General features: G+C 41.1%; 1 protein-coding gene across 1 annotated transcript in view; it reads right to left on the bottom strand.

Annotated features, from left to right (window-relative positions):
* Positions 1–23,732, bottom strand: part of STK39 (serine/threonine kinase 39) — a 305,645-nt gene that overhangs the window by 101,307 nt on the left and 180,606 nt on the right. Inside the window, exon 14 of the mRNA XM_036100896.2 lies at positions 22,753–22,820. Within this exon, the coding sequence (XP_035956789.1) occupies positions 22,753–22,820 (68 nt within the window). The remainder of the gene's footprint in view (positions 1–22,752; positions 22,821–23,732) is intronic.

Consider the following 23,732-nt stretch of genomic DNA (forward strand, 5'->3'; position numbering starts at 1 on the left):
GTCCACACACGGTCTCTGCTGTACTGTGGTGGGACAGACCAGGGACGCTGGTGACAGCTTCTGGGGAAAGCGAGTGAGCTCGCAGAAGACAAAGAAGACTGAGAATGCAGCACACCACAGACCAGCAGCCAACCAACCAACCAACTGTACGTAAAAGCCCAAACAGAGTAACAATTCTAACAGCACCACTGCCAAAGAGGGTGGTCATTTTAAATTCTCCTTTCAAGGGAACAGAGGAAAGAGTGATTGAGTACCCTGAAGAGGAATCAACCTCATAACAGAGACAAGAAAAGCAGTTAGTAAACAGCAAGCTCTTTACAACTTCTATTTAACACTAAACAGTAAAGGCACAATTCTCAAATATACATTGCTCACTTACACCTTAGAAACTATGAGAGCCCCCCCCAAAAAAAGGGTATAAGGAAGAATATCATATATCAAAATTCAGTCTGGTAAAAAAAAAAAAAAAAAAAATCAAGTTAGTCCTAAAACTGCACTGGTACCTTTTCACATTTCTTCTTCCATTCCTCACCCCTTCCTTATCTGTGGAGTCCAGCAAGGAGCTGCACAGTGCAGCTGAAAGGCACCATGCTCAGCCACCTCCTGACCCACCAACTCCCAAAGCCTTCAGGACACCTCAGAGAGGCAGCCTTGGTGGGCTACTCCAGGGGACATTTATTTGTGAAAAACTACACCGCTTATTCTCAATTATATTGAGCAATTCATCACATGCAGCCTGATAATGATTTAAGATTTCCCATATTTATATCTTTATTTCCTTAAACTAAAATGTAATACGATCCTTAAAGGCCAAGGGTTCTGTGTCATGATATTCCCCATGGTAACTTGCCCAGAGTAGTTCAGTCTACATGGGGATGAATGACTCTATTCAGTAACTACTGAATCTTTTCCTCTTGCAGCAGAATTGGTTCCCAGGATGCTCAGCTAGGATAAACAGGCATGGGGTACCCCATATTCTAGATTAGCCATTCTAACACTTATTAATAGCTGGCCCAAATGGCTATGTTAGCCTCAGCCATGACCTCTGACTCCTTCAACCTGTACCTATACAAGTAAAATTTGGGGGTGGGGGGGTACAGAACAACAAAGGATCTTCAGTCATGAATTCCAGTCCAGGGAGTGTGCTGGGCCTCCCGCTATCAAGTCTACTCCAGGAATCTCCCAGAGAGTCACTTGATACATCAGAGGTGCCTGTGAGGAGGGAAGTTTGGCATCGTCACTCCCCAAATGTTTATCTGGTTAGGGCACAAATTTATCAGTTAGCCTTACCCCCTGACTACCAGAGCGAGGAAAAGAGAACTGGTAAAAGACAGCAGAGTGGAGAGAAGGAGCAGCTATAGAGCCTCCATACATACTCGTGGCTTGGTGTGCTGATGGGGTCAACTGGAAGGTGGCCATAATCAAGCCATCTTGCCATTACCCCACCCCGGAAGACTGCCTGCCCGCCTCCCTGGGTGAAGGGAAGAAGTGGAGCTGGCTCAGAACTCTTCAGAGGGTCCCACCAGCGCTCCTACCTTCGCACCCTTGCCGAAGAGGACACCGGCAGCCTGTTGGTCTGGGAGAAACAGTGATGACCAAGAGGAGAAAGTAGTAGAGAACGGGAGGGTGGAAAAGGATGAAAGAACTGAATGTGTCCCCTCGTCAGCCAGAGGAAACCAATGGGGGAGGAAAGGGGATAAAGGCTAAATTGAATTTAAGATTGAAGTTTAGATTAGACTCAACCTTTTAATATCCTAACTGACTAGAAAATTATGGCCTAATGCCCTGGATGCCATTAAAAGAGGAGAAAGTAAGATTCAACACAGCTCTTTAAATATGGTGACTAAAGAAAAATAAAACTTTCATTTTTCTAGCCTAGAAAGTATAGATTATTCAATAAACTGATTACAAAAGAATGAATGAAGGATTATTATATATCTTCTAGCCCTGATTTTTTCAGTTTCTCATTTTCTTTCAGATCTTCTGGGAGAGAGGAGGTAAAGGAGACAGAATATTTTGAGAAACAAAAAAGATTCATCTTAGCTACTTGGATATTGCTAAAAATACTCTAAGCAAACACTATACTTCCCTGCAACAGAGCAGTTAGTCTAATGCAGTCAAAAGGCCAACCTGACAAGGATCCTTGGTGTGATTTACAATGTGAGAGTTTAAAATGGTATAGCCCATGCTGCGGTAATAAACATTCTTTTTAAGCCATTTAAAAGACTAATACTTCATCTGAACATTCTCAGAGAAAGCGCTCTCTTTCAGGGAGGGAGCAGCATGATGCAATCAAGCCATAAAAAGAGAATGGATCAAAGTACAAAAACCACAACTTTTTCACTGAGGTGACCTCCATTGCAAGAAAATCTAGAACCAACTCCAGGCAAATGTGTGGGGCTTGACTTTATTAAATCCCCAGGGCTTCTCCATTAAGACAACAAAGGCAAATGGCTGGCACACTCGCAAATTTTCCACCTACGGAATTGAAAAATCATCCTCAAGTACCTACCCCAGCATGCTCTAGGTGTCAGGGAATGCCACCCAGGGCCTTCCTGTGTCAGAGAGAGTGGTTTGCTTTTTAATCCAGGGCAGAAGCAAATGAAACTGAGCCAAAGGACTTTGAAGGAGACTTAACATAAATATTTTGTGGCCAGGTATGCTTTATAGCTTCTCCATTATCTGAATTTATTAAAAACTCCACCATTTCTCTTGGCGATTATGGTGACTTAACCACTTACCTCACTGGGGAAACTCACTGAGACAAGTAGATTACCAGAGGAGAGTGTAGAGTTTTATTTTCTGAAAAATTTAAAAAAGAGTAGTTCTCATATTTGTGTGATAGTCTGCTTTCCACATGGGCCAGAGGCTGGGAGCTCAGAAGATAATCTCTAGTTAATTCAATCCAACCAAATTATCCGACTCACTGCTGTCAACTCTAGCAAAGGACCTAATGCATCATGCAGTGGAGAAAATGGTTTTCATTCCCATTTGCAAAATGAAAGACAAGCGGCAGTCCTGGTAACAATTGGTCACTGAGTGTCTTATAAACCATCAGGCCCTTGCCAGACACTCTCTGAACCGTCAGCTGATGCACAAAGAGGAGTGGTGTGAAACCAGCACCACAGAAGACTCAACGTCGATGACCGTGAACTGGAGGAGGTGAGGATTCCCTCCCAGGCATCACTTAACACATAGAAAACACAGCTTAATGTTGGATAGTGACGTGAATGAAGAAAGATAGAAAAACCAATTCTGAGTATGCAAGAGTTCTGATAATTTTCTTCCTGTGTTGCCTGTCACCCCAATATTTTCATTACTTTCCATTTCCTACAGAATACAATACAAATTATGTAGCATGAAATCCATTACCTCGTCTCTTCCAGTGTATGTTTCTGGACTTACTTCTCTTTCATTGCAAGCTATACAGGGCAGTGTTTAAATGAGTGCCCACCAGGATCTAATAACAGAAGTTGGGATTCCTCCTTAGGTACTAAGCAGGAGTGTGACTCTAGGCAAGTAAATGACCTTCTGAGCCTCGGGTTTTTTTCACCTATAAATGAAAATAATATTTGTGTCTATTTCACAGGGGTGTGAGAAGCAAAGGAAATAACGCAGTGGACATTTTACACATTGCCTTGCATATGGTTAACAGGCAGTAAATGCTATCTGTAATAATTATCTCATCAGCCACAGATGGAGAACCTGCAATTCTTTGACTATGTCCTATACTATCCTGAGTTATGTCTGTGCTCATCCTCTTCCATGGAAATAATCAGATATGCATAGGGTGATACTGTTTACAATAGTGAAGAGTTGGAAAAACTCTACACATATACCCTAGAGACCTGGATGTTAGCTCCTAAAGGAAGGACCTATATGGGAACCATAGATTCGGACCTTAAACTCACGGATACCGTAGGAAGGCTTACCTTCACAAATCACCTTGTATGTTCAAACAATCCCTCCTGACAGCTAAAGGGATGAAACAGGTAACTGCGTATTTCCACATAATTGTCTCTGATATTTATGAAGATAGAAAAAGTAAGACTCATATACATGTACATCCTCTTGGTAGCATTTGTTGTATACCAGGGACCAAACAAGTGTTCCATAATAATAATCCAAGGTCATGAAAATTCACTGCCCAACTTCTGGGGAGCCTAAATGTTAGTAATGTGGCAGGCACTGAATCAGGCCCTGTAATACTAAGAAGCTGGGACCAGAAAGAAAGCATAACAAAAGTTAGGAAAGAAATTATACACCACAAGCTAAAGAGAGACACTTAAAATCTTCCTCTACTATTACCACCATTCAAGAATGCAATAGAGAGGGACGCCTGGGTGGCTCAGTCAGTTGAGCGTCTGCCTTCGGCTCCAGTCACTATCCCAGGGTCCTGGGATCGAGTCCAGTGTTGGGCTCCCTGCTCAGCGGGGAGCCTGCTTCTCCCTCTCCCTCTGCTGCTCCCCCAGCTTTTGCTATCACTCTGACAAATAAATATTAAAAAAAAAAAAAAAGAAAAGAATGCAGTAGAGAGAATAATCACCACCCAAAGATGCCCATGGCCTAATCTCAGGAACCCATGAATATGTTAGTTTCCATGACCAATGGGAGAGTATTCTAGATTATGCAAATGGGCCCTTCTCAATCACATGGGTACTTAAAAGTAGAGAACCTTCCTCATTGTGGTCAGAGAAAGACATGTAATGACAGAGGCAAGGTCAGAAGGATATAAAGTTGCTAGTTCTGCACACAGGCTAAGGGGCCCAGAAGCAGAGGAACGTGGCCAGGCTCTAGAAGCTGGAAAAGGCAAGGGAGTATTTTCAGTTTCTAGTTCCACAATGCAATGAACTTAGAAGTCACCACTCCATTATAACAAGTAAAAAGCCGACTAGACTGAAAAATCAGCTCTTCTTGGATCTGTAAGACAGGAGAAGACACAGGGCAAACACTGTTCCCAAGACTGGAAAAAAGGACAACTACAGAGAGTCTCGGCTTACTGGAACAGAGACTCATGAGTAGAAACCACAATGAGAACCAGTGCTGGGGCAGGAAAATCTTAACTGCAATTGACAAATCAATAGAGGCTCCATATAGACAAGTATGAGAGTTAAAAATACCAGAGGAGGGATGCCTTGGGTGGCTCAGTCAGTTAAACACTGCCTTCGGCTCGGGCCATGATCTCAGGGTCCTGGGATCGAGCCCCGTGTGGGGCTCCCTGCTCAGCAGGGGAGTCTGCTTCTCCCGCTCCCTCTGCTCATGCTATCTCCCTCTGCTCATGCTATCTCTCTCGCTCACTCTCTTCAAATAAATAAAAGTGTTAAAAACAAAAACAAATAACACCAGGGGAACACAATCATAAGAGGGCCCACAATATTATAAGATTAGGGAGCTCCAGGAGCTTTAACCAGTTTCCCACAATAAATATCAGAGAAAACCCCCTGAGGCTTCATCAGGGGAGGTGAAAAGGAGTTATTTTGAAATGCACCAGAGCATTCAGTCCTTCGCAACAAAACCTGCCCTCAGGGGAAACTAGTTAACCAGAGCTGGACCTGCTAGGGTTATCAGAGCCTAGCTAACCTGGGAAAAGGGAAATAGCCAATGCCATGCGCTCACCACCCTGTCCCACCTGAGGAGAAAAAAACCAAACTCTTGTGAAGTTCACAGTGCAGAAGCACAGACTCACTAAAAGACTGAGACCTATCATAGGATTATAGAACACTTCCCCTCCCCCGCCTCACAACCACATTACTAAAAGCGTATTTAGAGCAGTTCCTTTTACCCAGTACATCATGTCTGCATTCAAGAACAAAATTACAAGGCATACCAAAAAGCCAAAAAAAAAAAAAAAAAAACCACATAATTTGAAGAGACAGAGCAAATATCAGAACCAGACATGAAATTTAAAACGGGAAATCAATAGAGAAAAGTCAACAAAACCCAAAGCAGGTTGTTTGAAAAGATCAAAATTAATAAGTTTCTAGCCAGGCTAAGAAAAAAAAAAAAAAAAGGACATAAATTACTGATATCAGAAATGAAAGAAGGGATATCACTATAGAGTCCACAGACATTAAAAGGATTACCTAGGAATAACATGGAAACTATGTGCCCATTAATTTAATAACCTAGATGAGCTGGACTGATTCCTTGAAAGATGCAATCTGCCAAAACTTACACAAGAAGAAATAGGCAATCTGAATAGCCTTATATCTATTAAAGAAGTTGAATACATAATTACCTTCCCTAACAGAAAGTACCAGTCCTGGAGGAGTTCACTGATAAATTCTACCAAACATTCAAGGAAGAAATTATATCAATTCTCTACAACCTCTTTTAGTGGATAGAGGCTAAGGGATCACCTCCTAACTCATTCTATAAGACCAGCATTATCCTAACACCCAAACCAAGGAAACTACAGACCACTATCTCTGATTAACAAAGAAGCAAAAATTCTCAACAAAATATTAGCAAAGTAAATCCAACAATTTACAAAAATAATCATATGCCATGACCAAGTGGGCTTTACCCTAGGTATGCAAGGTTGAGTCAACATTTGAAAATCAATTAATATAATTCATCAAATCAAGATGCTAAAAAGAAAAATCACATGATTCATATCAATAGATGTAGAAAAATCATTTGACAAAATCCAACACCTATTCATGATAAAAACTCTCAGTAAACTAGGAATGGAGAGGAACTTCCTGAACTTGATCAAGAATATCTATGAAGAACCTAAAGCTAAATCGTACTTAATGGTGAGAAACTCAAAGCTTTCTCACTAACATCACGTATAAGGCAAGGATGTCCCTTCTCACCACTTTTTTTCAACATCATACTGGAAGTGCTAGCTAATTCAATGAGAAAAGGAAATAAAAGGTATACAGATTGAGGAGGAATAAAACTTTGTCTTTAAAAAAAAAAAAAAAAAACAACTTTTTCTTCAGATGACATGATCATCTATGTAGAAAATCCGAAAGAATAGACAACTAATAAGTAACTATAGCAAAGTTATGGGACACAAGGTTAATATACAAAAGTCAATTGCTTTTCCATATACCAGCAATAAGATAGAACTGGACATTAAAAACAATACCATTTACATTAGCACCCCCTAAAAATACAATGCTCAGGTATAAATCTAACAAAATATGTGTAAGATCCATATGAGGAAAACTACAAAACTCTGATAGAAGAAATCAAAGAGCTAAATAAATGAAAGATATCCAACGTTCATGGATATGAAGACTCAGTATTTTCTAGATGTCAGTTCTGCCCATCTTGATCTGTAATTCCAATCAAATCCCCAACAAGTTATTTTGCAGATACCTGCAAACTGATTCTAAAATTTATATGGAGGCGAAAGACCCAGAATAGCTAACAGAAAATTGAAGAACAATAAAGTTGAGGGACTGACACTACCCACCTTCAAGATTTCCTATAAAATTATGGTAATCAAGGGGTGCCTGGTTGCACAGTCAGTTAAGTATGGTTTTGGCCCAGGTCGTAATCTCAGGGTTGTGAGATTGAGCCCAGCATCGGGCTCCCGACTCAGCATGGGGTCTGCTTAACACTCCCTCTCCCTCTGCCCCCACCCCCTCTCTCAAATTTAAAAAAAGAAAAAACTATAGTAATCAAGACATTGTGGTAGTCATGCAAGAACAGAAAAACAGACTAATGGAACAGAACAGAGATCCCAGAAATATACTCTATAAATATGGTCAATTGATTTTTGACAAAGGAGCAAAGACAACAGAATAGAGCAAAGATCTTTTCAACAAATGGTGCTGGGACAATTGGACATCCATATGCAAAAAAAAAAAAAAAAAAGTGAATCTAGACATAGACCTTACATCCTTCCCAAAAATTAACTCAAAATGGATCACAGACCTAAATGCAAAATGCAAAACTATAAAATTCCTAGGAGAAGATATAGATGATCTTGGGTACAATGATGCCTTTTTAGATACAACAGCAAAGGCACAATTCATAAAAGAGATAATAAGCTAGACTTCATTAAATTCAAAAACTTCTGCTCTGTGAAAGACAGAGTCAAGAGAATGAAACATTTGCAAAAGACATAACTGATAAAGGATCATTGTCCAAAATATACAAAGAACTCTTGAAACTCAACAATAAGAAAAAAGAAAAATGGGCCACAGACTTTAACAGAAACCTCACCAAAGAAGATATACTGATAGCAAATAGCATATGAAAAGATGTCCCACACAAATGCCATCAGGGAAATGAAAATTGAAACAAGATACCACTATATACCTATTAGAATGGCCAAATTGCTAGTGAGGATATGGGGCAAGAGGAACTCTCATTGTTGGTGGAAATGCATGATGGTACAGCCACTTTGGAAAGCAGTTTGGCTTTTTTTTTTTAAATAAAACTAAACCTACTTTTACCATACAATCCAACAATTACACTTCTTGGTATCATCCAAAAGAACTGAAAACTGTCTACACAAAAGCCTGCACACGGATATTTATAACAGCATTATTCATAATTGCCAAAACTTGAAAGCAACCAAGATGTCCTTCAGTAGGTGAATGGGTAAACAAACAATGTGTACGGAACACAGTGGAACATACAATGTGTTTATTCATAGCTAAAAAGAATCCAATCTGAAAAGGCTATGTCCGGTACGATTCCAAACATTGGACATTCTGGGAAAAGCAAAACTAGGGAGACAGTAAAAAGATCAGGTGTTGCTAGAGGTGTGGAAGAGGAGAAAGGCAGAGCCCAGAGGATTTTAGGGTAGGGAAAATACTCCATGCTGAGCGCAGAGCTGGACATGGGGCTTGATCTCACAACCCTGAGATCACGACCAGAGCCAAACCAAGAATCATAATGGTGGATACATGTCATTATAAATTTGTTCAACCCCATAGAATGTACAGCACCAAAAGTGAACCATAATGTAAACTATGGATTTGGGGTGATAAGGACGGGTCAGTGCAGGTTCACAGATTGTCACAAACACACCACTCTGTTGGAGGATGTTGATAATGGAGGAAGTGATGCATATGTGGGGTCAGGAGGTAAAGGAAACTTCTGTATCTTCCCCCCCAATCTTTCTGTGAACCTAAAATTGTTTTAAAAAAATAAATTCTTAAAAAAGCCAAAGAAACAGACTCTCCTCTAGAGCCTCCAGAAAGGCACACAGCCCTGAGGACACCTTGATTTTAGGCTAAGACCCATGTTAGACTGCTCACTTCCCAAACTATAAAATCATAAATGGGTGCTCATTTCAGCCACTAGGTTTGTGGTAATTTGTTGCAGCCGCAAGAGAGAACTAATACAAAGACCAACCAACGAAATTCACTGGGCAGCAGAGATTTCCCACTATACCACCAGTTAGCAACCGTATGAATCTTACCAAGGAGAACGAAGTTTTCCACCGCTCTGGGAATTGCAAAATAAAGTTGAAACTATATTCTAGGGAGTCTAGTTTCGATGGGGAAAGAAAAGTTAATATGAAGAAAGCTCCCAAACTGAAATATGCTTGTTACACCTTTCCAAGACCCACCATTTCCAGGAAGAAATCTTACCACTCATTATCTCCAGGGATATGGTAACTGAGACCTGAAATAACTTTGCAAACAGCCCTCAGAATTATTCAGCTCTGATCAAGAGGACAAGTCCTAAGAGACAACCTTCCCCGAGAACACCAGAGAGGAGAATTTTTAGAACACAAAGAGCAGCAGGTTACCTCATCAGCAGCTAGGAAAGGCGGAATATAAAAAAGGATAAGGGAGACAGCCTCTGCATAGTGACAGAAAGGATAACTTAAAACACTAAGGCATTTGTTAAAATTTCAGCCAGGGTATCAGGTAATTAACATTGACTTAAATGCCACCAAAGCTTTTTAAGGTACCCACTACATTTGAGACATGTTCTCTCCTTGCCTATCTGTTCAAGGACATTAAAAGCTCATGAGAAAGAATCAAGAGTTCAGGGAAGATGTGAAAGTCCCCAAAATGTGACCAAGCAATTGGCCCAGCGAGGAGGACGGACTGCTGGCCAGAGCACTGAGGAATTTACGAAGAGAGAAAGGAGAGGAAGGAAGCACCACCACCCCCCCCCCAACCGCCCTCCCGCAGGTTAAGAGTGGGGTCCTGGGGCGCCTGGGTGGCTCAGTCGTTATGCGTCTGCCTTCGGCTCAGGTCATGATCCCAGGGTCCTGGGATCGAGCACCGCATCAAGCTCCCTGCTCTGTGGGAAGCCTGCTTCTCCCTCTCCCACTCAGCCTGCTCATGTTCCCTCTCTCGCTGTCTCTGTCAAATAAATAAATAAAATCTTTAAAAAAAAAAAAAAAAAAAAAGAGTGGGGTCCTACTCCTGGCATGGACAGTGATGGGATATGGGAAATGGCACAATCCACTGCACTTCTCAGAGGTTAGAGGAGAGCTCCCCTGAAAACATTCTGCATCAGAGCTATAGTTATGGGTAAGCTCCACAGACCCATGCAGCTTCTACTGTAGGCTATTGATAGGAGCCAGGAAGACTTTTTTTTTTTTTTTTTAAACCAGGGAACGGGGGCACCTGGGTGGCTCAGTCGGTTGAGTGTCTGTCTTTGGCTCAGGTCATGATCTCAGGATCCTGGGATCGGGTCCCAAGTCGGGCTCCCTGCTCAGCAGGAAGTCTGCTTCTCCCTCTCTTCCCCACTCATGCTCTCTTCTCGCTATCTCTATTGCTATCTCTGTCTCTCTCTCTCAAATAAATAAATAAAATCTTAAAAACAAACAAACAAACAAAAACCACAAGGGAACATTCTGCCAGAGAGGGGTCCGGAAGAAACAGCATATCACATAGACACTTCAAAACTCACACATTGAGCCTTGGCCCTGAGACCCAGAGGCAGGGACAGCCCATGGATGCCGGGGGCAAGCCCAGAAGTAGTCCAAACTGGGTGTTTAGGAAGGGCAGCGCTCTCCCATCAGGGTCCTCGCCCTCAGACACTGCCTCACAGTTCTTAGAGCATGGAGCCCACATATGTTTTTAAAAATAAAATATAGAGATTATATTCAAAGTATTACCTTGCTTGGGAGCTTTTATAGAGAAAACCTAGTAAAGAAGTATTTTTTTATACCCATATGCACTATAACATCAAAAATAAAGAGCTAAAAAAAAACTTATGAGGCATCTTGATATTAAAAGTTTGTGAGATCCTTTACTTTTTTTAAAAAAATATATTTTATTTATTTGAGAGAGAGACAGAGATAGCAACAGAGATAGTGAGAGAAAGTAAGAGTGAGAGGAGAGAAAGAAGTAGGCTCCCTGCTGAGCAGGGGGCCTGACATGGGGCTCGATTCCAGGATCCTGGGATCATGACCTGAGCCCAAGGCAGACGCTCAACCAACTGGGCCACCCAGGCGCCCCCTGAGACCTGCCTTTAGTTAAGAATCACGCAAGTGACACCTGTGTAACACACATTCATTAAGGGTCCATCCCATGCTGGACACTGTGTAAGGCTCTAAAAGCATAAAAGGCAATCTCTCATTTCCTCCAACTGACAGGTCCCACGGATGTCACGTCCTCGAACCTGGGGTGCTCACAGCCAGCAGCCAAGAGAGCATTTCTTAAAGAATATGTACTAGAAGGAAGAACCCAAAAGAACAGATGCAAAATGGAAACGTACTTCTGTGTTCTATCGTTGGTGAGCACGTTATGTTCAGGAATCATTCATTCGGGTGGCTTCTCGGTGCAGTGCCCTAGTTACAACCCTGCCCTAAGAACTCAGCCCTAACAGAGTGAGAAAGCAGTGTTGGCGGCTAGAGGGACAGTGACATCCTCTGCTGAACCCAGCGCCACAACCAGCCCCTCTAACCCCCATGTGCTTTGATACCAGGCGTCCTCGGTTATGTATCTCCAGGTTTCTCCAAGTCTGAGGGCATACCACAAAGGTCAAAATTCAACGCTGGAAGAGACTTTTTCTATTGGGCAGTTTTCAAACGTCATTTTTGCACATAGAAGCTTTTATATGCTGCCATATAAAAAAACTGGGAACTCTGTAAATGTCAAATAATACATTTTAAGTAATAGGTTTTGGCACAGTCATTCAAAATATAAGGCAGCCACTTAAAAGGACTGTGTAGATCTATCTTCATTGACACGAAAAGATAACAGAGACATTACCAAATAAAGCAGATTATAAAACACTGTGTTATGTGAAACTAAATTTTAAAAGTGTTATTGTAGAAATATTTTAAGTCTACATTAATGTAAGTGTAGAAAAAAAGACCAGAATATTCATAGAGAAGTTAATAATGATGTACTCCTGAGTAGTAAGATTGTGAATTTTATGTTTTTTTCTTTTCTTCTGATTTCCTAAATTTCTAAGATAATCATTCACCACTTGAAAACAAAGAACTCTTTACATTCCCTATTGCTGAAAGTCTTCGTACTCACAAACATCTTCTTGCTCCATTGTCAAAAAAAAAAAGTGACTTTATGTCACCATGAATGGTTTTTAATTCTTCTATTTTGCTTTCCTTACATTACCAAATTTTCCTTCATATAAATCTTCCTTCCTTTAGCATGTTCACCAGCAGAAGGATTTCGTATATGCAAAAGGCCAATACCCTACACCACCCCACATCACCTATCCTTATGCCAACTCCCTATCCATACCACTGGATGAACACCTGAAGACCCAGTCTCCAGCCTATGTGTACTAGCTCTGTGACCACAGAAAAGTTACTTAATATCTCCCATCTCTCTTTTTCATCTGTGGGCAGCAAACACGGGACGAAGGGAAAAATGAAATCAGGCATGTGATGTGACAGTGCTTTTAAAATTATAAAACTGCTATATGCATCATCTCTAAAATATTTTCAGGTATTCCTGTCACAATATTTAATGATGAGTTTATCAGGAAACACTGTTAAAAAAAATATTTACATCAGGGGCCCCTGGGTGGTACAGTCAGTTAAGCATCTGACTCTTGGTTTCAACTCAGGTCATGATCTCAGGGTTGTGAGATCAAGCCACACATCAGGGCTCTGAGCTCAGCGAGAAGTCTGCTAAAGTTTCTTTCTCCCTCTCCCTTTACCCCTCTCCATGCTCACTCTCTCTGAAACCAATCTTTAAAAAAACAAAAAAATCTACATGACATCTTAATAAGAGGACAGGTCAGTAGTGCACATGAGTTTCTTACTGCACCCAAAATGGAACTGAATAGAGTCTGGCCATGGGGTCAAGTGGGGAAGAGCAAAGACCAGTGTATTAAACAGTCCTAAGTTCAAGACCCAGTCTGCTGCTTCTGCACTGTGTAGTATTGGACAAATTACCCCCATGACTTTGCACCTTCATCTCCTCATCTGTGAAATGTCAGTAACAACAGGATTGATGTAGAGGTTTTATGATGATAAAGAAGAAAGAGCACAAACAGCGCTTATCTCCGTGCCTGGCACGTAGTAGGATCTTCATCTTTTTGAAGGATCTCACTGACAATAAAGCCAAGATGTGTGGCAATGACTCCAATTCGCAGAGGAAAGGAATTTACCAAAAGAGAACATTCCAAAAAATTAAGTAAAATGCCAAAATATTTTTCATACTAAAGAACTATATTGCTATTAACTTGGTACCCACAAAATAATACATACCACTCTACTAAACCACAAATGTGGTCTTGTCAGAAATAATTTAAGTCTCTAAGTCAATCAGAGAAAGACAAGTATCATATGATCTCACTGATAGGAGGAACTCTTATTCTCAGGAAACAAACGGAGGGTTGCTGGAGTGGTGGGGGGTGGGAGGGATGGGGTGGCTGGGTGATGGACATTGGGAAGGGTATGTGCTATGGTGAGCGCTGTGAATTGTAAGACTGATGAATCACAGATCTGTACCTCTGAAAAAGGTAGTAGGAAGGGAAAAATGAAGGGGGGGAATCAGAGGGGGAGACGAACCATGAGACACTATGGACTCTGAAAAACAAACTGAGGGTTCTAGAGGGGAGGGGGTTGGGAGGATGGGTTAGCCTGGTGATGGGTATTAAAGAGGGCACGTTCTGCATGGAGCACTGGGTGTTATACGCAAACAATGAATCATGGAACACTACATCAAAAACTAATGATGTAATGTATGGTGACTAACATAATAAAATAAAATTTTAAAAAACTAAACAAAACAAAAAAAATTTTTAAAAAAAGAAATAATTTAAGTTTGATAAGGCCCTTCCCAAAGACCACAGCCTGACACTGCCCTGGATTCAACTTAACCATTACTCTTCTCAAAATTTGGATGTTAAAAAAAAAGAAAAACACTGGTTACCAAGGGAACAAGTAACCCAAAGATAACATTCAGACAAAAGGGTTCTCACCTTCCTTTAACTACCCATAGCTTTTCTTTTTGTCTGTCTCCTTATTGCCTTTATCACTTTCTACCTTGTGTCAGAGTCATTTGAGCGAGGCCTGATCTCTCCGCCTACAGGGTAGGCTCTGTGAGTGCAGAAACCCTGTCTCATTCATCTTTGGATTTTCAACAAAGCCGTGCACAAAGAAGGCCATAAATAGGCAGTTTGTTGGGGGTGGGGGTGGGGTTGTACCTGAAAGCATTGCCACAACTGAATACTATACCCACACGATTTAACCTTTGGGGGAAAAATTAATCAAGCCTCCCAACCACTTGACTAGTAAAAATTATGCAATTAACCTGATTTTCCAGGCTAGAGAACCATTTAAGAATTCTAATTCCTCTTGAATGATGATAATGGGGAATTAGAATTCAGACACACTGATGCTAAAACAGTGATCAACATTGTTTTTATCAGCTTCAGCTTTCTTTATGAAATTATGATTTACTAAGTCTATACCAATAGCTCAAGTTCACCTTTTGATAGAGAAATTAAAATAAGTCAAATCAGGCTATATTGTCATGCTGAAGGATTTTTATTGAAATAAATATCCTATTCTAGAGATTATCTTTTCCTACAAGCAGGAAAGTAGTTTCACTGGGGTCTTTAATTGGCCCATCAAGGTGTAATGATACTGCTCCCTAAAAATGAGGTAAATTCATGATGAGCACATGGATGGGCTACCCCATTCCAGAGCACCTATGTATGGCAACTGTCACAGTTGCCTTCCGCAAAACTTTAACTGTAATCCATACGGCTGAGCTGTCAAAGTACAAACAGCATCTACACAAAGGAATTAACAATTTAACTGAAAGGTTTATCATTTTTCCAAATCACTGAGCCTGGTTCTCAAAAACATATGTTTTATGTCAAACACATGACTAATTCTATTTTATGAAAAATATAGTAATGGCAAAATATTTGTACAATCTTCAACTTAAATCAGAAATGATAGTACCATCTATTGACAGTATATAAATTATGAGATGGCCCACTTAACATCTTTCTCCCAGATGTGTTTAAGAGGATCTCCTTATACTGTACCTTGATACTCAAGTTTTTTGATAACACAGATGACATTACCATATATACAACTGGCAAGAAAACATTTGCATAAAAGTACTCAAAAGAAAAGAAGAAAAATCTACTTTTTTAACTATCTCCAGCATTTAACATCAAGACCTAAAGTCTAACCCTTTTTCCTCAAGCCTTACATTTGGCAGGTCGGTTTTAAGAACAAGGTAAAGCAACAGTGTATGTTTTCAAGGAACAAATTAAATTAGCCTTTGCCTCTTTAGTCTTTTGCCTATGATCACCAGAAATGAACAGAGAAACAGGGATTGTAGCTACCATGTATTCGTCTTTTCTTATAGAATGTGACATCTTGAAAAGTAAAATATCTCCCAGTTTCCTACTTACCGAATGAAGGGGAGGCTTACCTGGCATCTTGGGGCTGGGGGTGGGAGGAGGGAGAAGGAAGCCCTACTTCTAGCAGTTAAGTCTATAAAATGCTACGTAAAAGAAAGTCAGAACGACTTTTTCCAAGAGGTAAGTGGGCAGCTAACCATATAGCATTAGTTAAGGATTGATGAAAGGCCTGCTTGAACTCAAGTCTCTCCCCACTAGCCGGTGGAACACAAGACACATAAATGTTATGCCCAGACGGCCGCAGGGAGTAAGGACGAGCACACTATCTCCCAAAACAATAGCCACACAATGGCTAGACCAGTGATTCCCAAAGACAGAGTGAGGGCCTATTTTTGTGTGTATGTGTGTCTATTTATACATATGTACACACATATATCAGAATCTTGATGTGGAAGGAATGAGAGGGTACAAAAGAAGAAGGTGTGGATTCTCTAATCTGATAAACACCCGCCGGAACAATCCTCCAGCTTCGTCTCACATGGGCTGGTTTAGGAGGCAGTTTATCTGGGCCCAGAGAAGGAACAAGCGATCTCGAGTACATTTCAGATGGGGAATGGGGAATGAAGAAATCGTATGGCGGGCACCAACACTGGGTGGCAGGGCTTTGATCCTTGAGGAGCATGTAACTTTGGAGGTTTCTAAGAGAAGGAAGTTGGACCTGTGAGGGAGGGCTGGTGGCGAGAGAGGAGGGCAGGTGACTGCCACCTTGCACACAGGGGATCACGGAGGGCAATTCCATGAGCCACATTTGTTTATGATTTAAACAGTGACTCAGGGATGCCTGGGTGGCTCAGTCGGTTAAGAGTCTGCCTTGCCCCTTCCCCTGCCTGTGCTCTCTCACTCTCTGGCAAATAAATAAAATCTTTAAATAAATAAATAAACAGTGACTCCTAGACTCCTCTCATAGGTGTGCTCATAGACTCCTCTATGAATGTTTTTAAATGTTGTGTTTCTGTGTCAATTACGATCACACACGTGCGCACACAGATTTATATGCTGGGACATCAGGGCTCAAGCTTCCAGCTCCACTTTATAGTCACAATCACTAGCCTCAAGGGATCACTGGTGCAACCTGTTCATCCTACCACATTTCCCTAGTAAATTTACTCTCCAGCTCTCCTACACAGTTATCTCCACCTCTCAAACCTCAAACATCTTTCCCCTCTTCACTTTCAAATGATCACGCTCCTTATTTTCCTGAGGACATATAAACAACAGAAGAGGACTTCTGCCTTCCCGAATCCAAATGCATCCATCTCCTGGCACGTCGGCCTGCGCTTCCATCATGGTGGCTGCGCTGTCCAACAGGGGGCCTCTCCATTCTTCTAAGACTGACATCTACGCGTGGGCCTGGGTGCCATCCCATCCACCCATCTGAGGACACCAGTCTTACCATGTCCCCTCCCTCATTCCAGGTTTCCTTCCCATTAACTTATACATAAGGCCTTTTTAAAAAGGACTCCTTTCACCCCATGTTTTTATTGGGCTATCCCCCCATTTCTCTGCTCCCCTGGACGGTACCTTTCTGTTACGTTATCTCTACTAACAAGTAACCTATTCTTGCTAGCTTGTGTTCTCTCTTAACACTCTGTCCCGAATCCAGTTCAGCCAGGATTCTGTCCCCAACACTCCACCGAAACAACTCTTGCCAAGGTCAAGAATGCGCTGCATTTTGCCAAATACAATGTGATTTCTTGGTTCCCACTGTACTTGATGAAGAGCAACTCCTGCAGCTTTTTACTCCTCCTTTCTTGAGACATTTCCTCTGATTGGTTTATAGGACCATGCTCTCCTCTACCCCACCAGGCTCTCCTTAGCAATCTGTTGACGGCTCTGCATCCATGTACCACCTGAGAGTGTGCCAGACGACTTGTCTTCACTCACCCCTACGTGATTTCATCTAATTTCATAGTTTTAAGTACCATATGTACCAATAGTCTCAAATTAGTACCTCTAGCCCAGAACTAGATCTCCTGTGACACCTAGACTCATGCACCCAAAGGCCTACTTGACACCACACCCACATCGTCCACTAGATAACCCAAGCTCACTACTTCTAGAATTTAATTTTTTTTTTTTTTTTTTTAAAGATTTTATTTATTTGACACAGAGAGAGAGAGCGCGAGAGCAGGAACACAAGCAGGGGGAGTGGGAGAGGGAGAAGCAGGCTTCCTGCCGAGCGGGGAGCCCGATGTGGGACTCGATCCCAGGACCGTGGGATCATGACCTGAGCCGAAGGCAGACGCTTAACGACTGAGCCACCCAGGCGCCCTAGAATTTAATTCTTGATTCCACCCAAACCTGGACCTCCACCTCTCTTCCCCTCCATTCATCCATATTTTCAGGCCCAAACCTTGAGCAATCTTTGAATTCTCATCTCCATCTAGAATTCAGTAATTACTTGCCACCTCCATTATTCCCTGGCCTGGTCCAGATCACATCACAGCTCTCTGGAGCATGGCTACAATAGCCTGCCAAGGGGCTCTGTGCTTCCACCCTAAATGGTCCCTGGATGGTCTATGCTCCATAATTCAATCACAGTGGTTGTAAAATGTAACTCAGATATGCTCACAAATTTCCAATGATTCCAACCTACTAATAGTGAAGTCCAAAGTCCTCAGCACAGGCTACATGGCCCTACAGGATTCAGCCCCTGCTAACTCTCTGACCTGATCTCCTACCCCTTTGGTCACACTGTTTCCCTGGCTGTTTTTATAATTGCTTATAACATGCTTCCTGCTCAGAATCTTTGCAATCACTGTTTGCTCTGCCTGGAACTCTCTGGCTGCAAACAATCTCATGGCTTGGGTGTCTGCTCAAATACTACTTTCTTTAGAGAGCCCTTTTGTGGTAGGCAGAATTCTATGATGGTCTCCAATACCGCTGTCCCCTGGTGTACATGCCCTGCATAATCCTCTCCCCTGGGTGTGAACGAGGCCTTTAAATATGATGGGCTATCACTCCCATGATTAAGTTACTTGATATAGCAAAGGTAAAGGGATTTTGTAGATGTAATTAAAGTTCCAAAGCAGTTGATTTTGACTTAATAAAAAGGGAGATTAATGTAGATGGAACTGGCTTAATCCAGTGGGAAACCTTTAACAGAGGGACTGAGCCCTTGAGGAGGGGAGATGGTTTCCTCCTACCCTTGGGGAAAAAAAAAAAAAAAAAGCAAAGTCCTGTTGTGAACTGTGTCTGCGGTGGGTGGCCTGTAAGAGCCAAAGACCTCAGTCCACAACTGCCAGGAACTGAACTCTGCCAACACCCAAATTAGCTGGAAGAAGACCTCAAGCTCCAGATGAGCATGCCTTAATTGCAGTGTTGTGAGACACAGCAGAGAGCCCATCTAAGCTGTGCCCAGACTTCTGACCTACAGAAACAGAATAAACGGCTGTTGTTGTAAGCCCCGAAATTTGTGCTAACTTATTACACAACAGTAGAAATCTACTATGCCTTCTTTAATATAAAATAGCACCCCCATACTTTCTATGCTCCTGATAGATTTTCCTTCAGGGAACTTGATTAATCATGTAAGGAATATGAATATTTGAATATTTCCTTTCCCCGCCTCTAGAATGTAAGTTCCTAGAAGGCAAGAAATTTAAATTCATCTTTTTTTTTCCCCTTTTGCATCACAGCACCTAGAACAGCGCCATGCACATAGCAGATGCTCAATAAATACTTCCAGAGTGAATGGATTTGCTGCTTACATTTATGTCAGCACAGGGTGACCACAAAAACTTAACAGCATTTAACTTTTCATTTTAAAAGGTTATTTCTCAAAGTAGAAGGATTGCCCTTAGAGGAAACCAACTATACATTTTTGGGAGATTCAGGAGTTCTCAAAAATGAAAAAAACAAAAAAAACAAAAAAGCTGGTTTAAATGAATACCTTGAAAACATTTAGGGGAAAAAAATTTATATAATCAGGCACAAACATATATTCACCAAAAGTCATATTAAAATTCATTTCTAGAAATAAAATTCATTTCCTTTTTTTGGAAGTGTTTCTAGGTGGTTAGATTCAGAAAAAAAATCACTGATATCTCAATTTCAGTAACATTTTTAATGGATCCTTTTAGGATATCCCTCTGAGTAGTTAGTTAAATGTCCACTAAAAAGCAGTAAAGTCAATAGGATTTGTTTCTGGTTGAGCAACTAAACCAAAAAATACTGATTATTAAAAGCCATGCAAAAAGTGATTGGTTTCTAACAGATGCCAGAAGCCTCTGTTCTCCTTGAACTGTTGAACATGTTAAATCAATGTTGTAGATAAAGATGTAAAAGACAGGTTCATTAGATGGGCAACTGACATATATCCAAACATTATAACTAATATGCCACACTGACAATCATGAGTGAAATATGGGCAGGGGGTGGAAGGGGGAAGCAAGCAATGGGTCAAAACCAACAGGTTCACTATTACAGTGACAAATGTTAAGACATATAGAATGAGTTTTAAAACACAAGTTGCCGTTCAAATTAAGCTGGATAGCCCTTCAAGTGGAAATAACAAAATCAGAGGCTTTGTTTGGCTGTTAGGTCATGCTAGATCAGTCACCAAAGTGCATGGCTATTTCAAAGGGAATGGAAATTTAGGCTGATTTAGGAGAAATATGGAGTGTAAACAGAGAAGAAAAAATTGCATAATCTCACTATTGGACTCTAGCCTGCTAAGGCCACATCTGGAAGCCTGCATTTAAATATGGGTGTTACAACATTAAACTGGAAAACGACTCCATGAAGAAAGTTCTGAGGTCAAATGGGTTTTAGAGTAAACTAACTTACATTCCTCCCCTGCAGAACATCTTAGAACCTTTAATATGTTAATATTCCTTGTGATTTTCAAAATAGTGTGTATGTGTGTGTGTGTGTGTGTACAGATAGATGGACACTATGCACTGTTTCTTAACTTATTTGAAGGTGGAAGATAGGACCAGGGATCTAAGCCACAAACTCAGGAAGAAACCACATAGGCCGACGAGGAACAAGGTAACAAAAGCAGGTGCAGACTACATGTCAATAAAAGATCATGAGGATATAGAACAATATGACGAGAAGCAAGGCTACTTGCACTGTTTTTCCTAGGAAAAAGGAACAAGTCTTGTAAAACTACAAATGGCTCTCAGAAAAACAAGGGGATGCACTTCTTCTATATTGTTCTAGTACCTAAAGCAAAACAGTCTCTGGAGGTAAGGCTCAGGAATATGTATGTGTTTTAAAACACTCTCCAGAAGAATTTAATCCAGAGAACCTGGTATCTGCTCTGAGGGTCAGAATTGGAGCCCAGATAGGAAGATCAGTTGAATCTCAAGGAAGAAGGTGAACCATAACAAAGCGTTTTAGTATCATAGGAGTGATTCACGGAAAAAGAGCTCAAGTATGCACAGAGGCAAAGTAGATATCCAGCACACCACTAAAGAAAAAATTCCTGCATATGTCAAGTAGGAGACTGGATGATTGGACTCTAAAGGTCACTCCCAACACTGCACACTCAAGTGCGCTGGATGGTAACCTCCACGGTCTCGCTCACGACTGTATCTCAGGAGCAAACACGGAGCCCGGCACAGTGGTTTTATCACAAATATTGGTGGAATGAATAAATGAACAAGTGAAAAATAAAAGTGGTATCTGGTTCCAAAGTCAAACGAGAAAGGAATGGGCTATTTCATTCTTTGGAGATCACTAAATATGCATAATTATGAATCATAATCAAGGCTACTTTCAAAAATAAGGAAAATGGTCTTTGTAATAATTTCACTTCTTGACTGGGAAATCATCTCTGAATTAAATCACACCAAAGCTTGCTGTGCAGTTCCCCTGGTAAGCATGTGAAAACACACTGCAGATTGTAAATGACCATCAGAAGTAAGGGGTGATTATGCCGACGATTATCTACCCTGACAGACTAAACTAACTCAGACGACTGGAAACTAACCTTGAAAATGAATCCGCTTTTTATAGCCATGGCTCCGAAAATGGACCATCAGCCATGTGTTTTATTTGTTTAATTGTCAAAGGAGAACATATGTGTAACTTATTTTAAAACACCTTCAACAATGTGACAGTATCCTGATTGACCTGGTGAGTGAAGCTGTTTATAATTAAGTGGAAGCAAGTATGTCTTCAGACACCATATTCTTAACAAAGAATACACACCAAGATGGACCTTACAGTTTAGAAATTCCTGAAACAGAAAGAACTTTCATTCACTAGATACAAAGTCGACGCTGTCAGGCACCATATTTGTATCCATTTCCTAGAAGACTGAGGGTTCTTTCAAAATACATCTGTCATTTAGCCACAGTAGCTGATCAAACCTGCCACTGAAAAATGTTCTGAACAGGCAACTTGTAGAACAAGCATGGTTTATTTCTGTCAGACTGACTGCCGAAGTCTGAAAGAAACTCATTAAAAATCTCTTACTGTGGGGCGCCTGGGTGGCTCAGTTGGTTAAGCGACTGCCTTCGGCTCAGGTCATGATCCTGGAGTCCCTGGATCGAGTCCCGCATCGGGCTCCCTGCTCGGCAGGGAGTCTGCTTCTGCCTCTGACCCTCCCCCCTCTCATGTGTTCTCTCTCATTCTCTCTCTCTCAAATAAATAAATAAAATCTTTAAAAAAAAAAAAAAAAAAAATCTCTTACTGTGATCTTACATTGTAAAAAATATTTTTTTAAAAAAAGGAAAAGCCCAAGAAAGAAAAGGCAAGGAAAAAAAAAACCTTAATGAAGGGTACACTGAGCCTGCAGACACACTCATCTGGTGCTTTCTTTCTTATTCTTCTGTAGTAAGCAATTAGAAAAGAGCAATTAGTCCTCAGAACACAGCATACACACTAGCTGTTTGGTGAAATCAAATAAGTTAACAATTTTATTTTATGCTAATATTATGAAAACTTAATGAAGGAGATAAGAATATTGTACTATAGGAAAAGCAATACAAAATAAATAGTATTATTTACCTTAATCTTAAAACGAGGTTCACAGCGCAAGAAGCTTCTCTATAGTCTTCGCTAGCATTGGGTAGGCCCTTTAAAAACAAAACCGCAAAAAACAAATTAATAAAATCATGACACCCCTTGATTCACACGCCCCTTTCTTTCTGGAAATTTCCAAACTAGGTCTTTATACACATGGCAGGTCCTGTTTGGCCACATAACAGCTCTCTGTGAAGGTTGGAACGATGCCTAATTCCCATCCCAGTTGGAGAGCCCAAGGTTTCAAATAGAACACCCCACTGTAGGGTGGGTCCTATGAACAAGTGGAATAAGCTGCAGTAAGGCCAAAGAAGAAGGGTCAGCCATCTTAAAGGAGCATCCCTTAAGCTGAGCCATTGCCTGTACCCACTGGGACTTGGTGACGCACAAAGGCCGGGCACCTTAAACCTTAGGAGGCAGAGGAAGGTGGGATCCAGTAGGGATCTTCCCTGCCTTTCTCACCTACAACCTATTTCCTTAAATATAGATCATCAACCACAAATGCCTGTACTCCACAGGCCCTCCCTACTCCTACGAATCCCTGGACATGAGTAGACCTTCCTGCTGGAGTAGAAAGAGAGAGATTTCGGGTCAAGACTTGGCTTTGCCACTGACCAGATGTGCAATCATGAGCAAGTCATTCTTTGAACCTATTTTCCCGCTTACAAAACGGGAATAATACCGGTCTCAAAAGTTTGCTGGAAGAACAAATAGTATATATGAAAATGACTTATCAACTATAATGTGTTACATAATACTAGTTATCCTAATCCCCTTTCCTGTTTCCCTTATTCTATTTGCCTTCTGACAAATTATTATTCCTAACTTGCCTTTTGTCACTCAACCGGTCCTCACAATTTATCTCAAGTTGTTTTACTGAGTTGCCTGATACAGAGTAAAAAGACCTAAACTGAATCCCGGCTCTGACTAGTTCTATAACCTTGTTCTACAACCTTGCATGAACC

The sequence above is a fragment of the Halichoerus grypus genome, chromosome 4 (genome assembly GCF_964656455.1).
Source record: "Halichoerus grypus chromosome 4, mHalGry1.hap1.1, whole genome shotgun sequence".
Taxonomy (NCBI): domain Eukaryota; kingdom Metazoa; phylum Chordata; class Mammalia; order Carnivora; family Phocidae; genus Halichoerus; species Halichoerus grypus.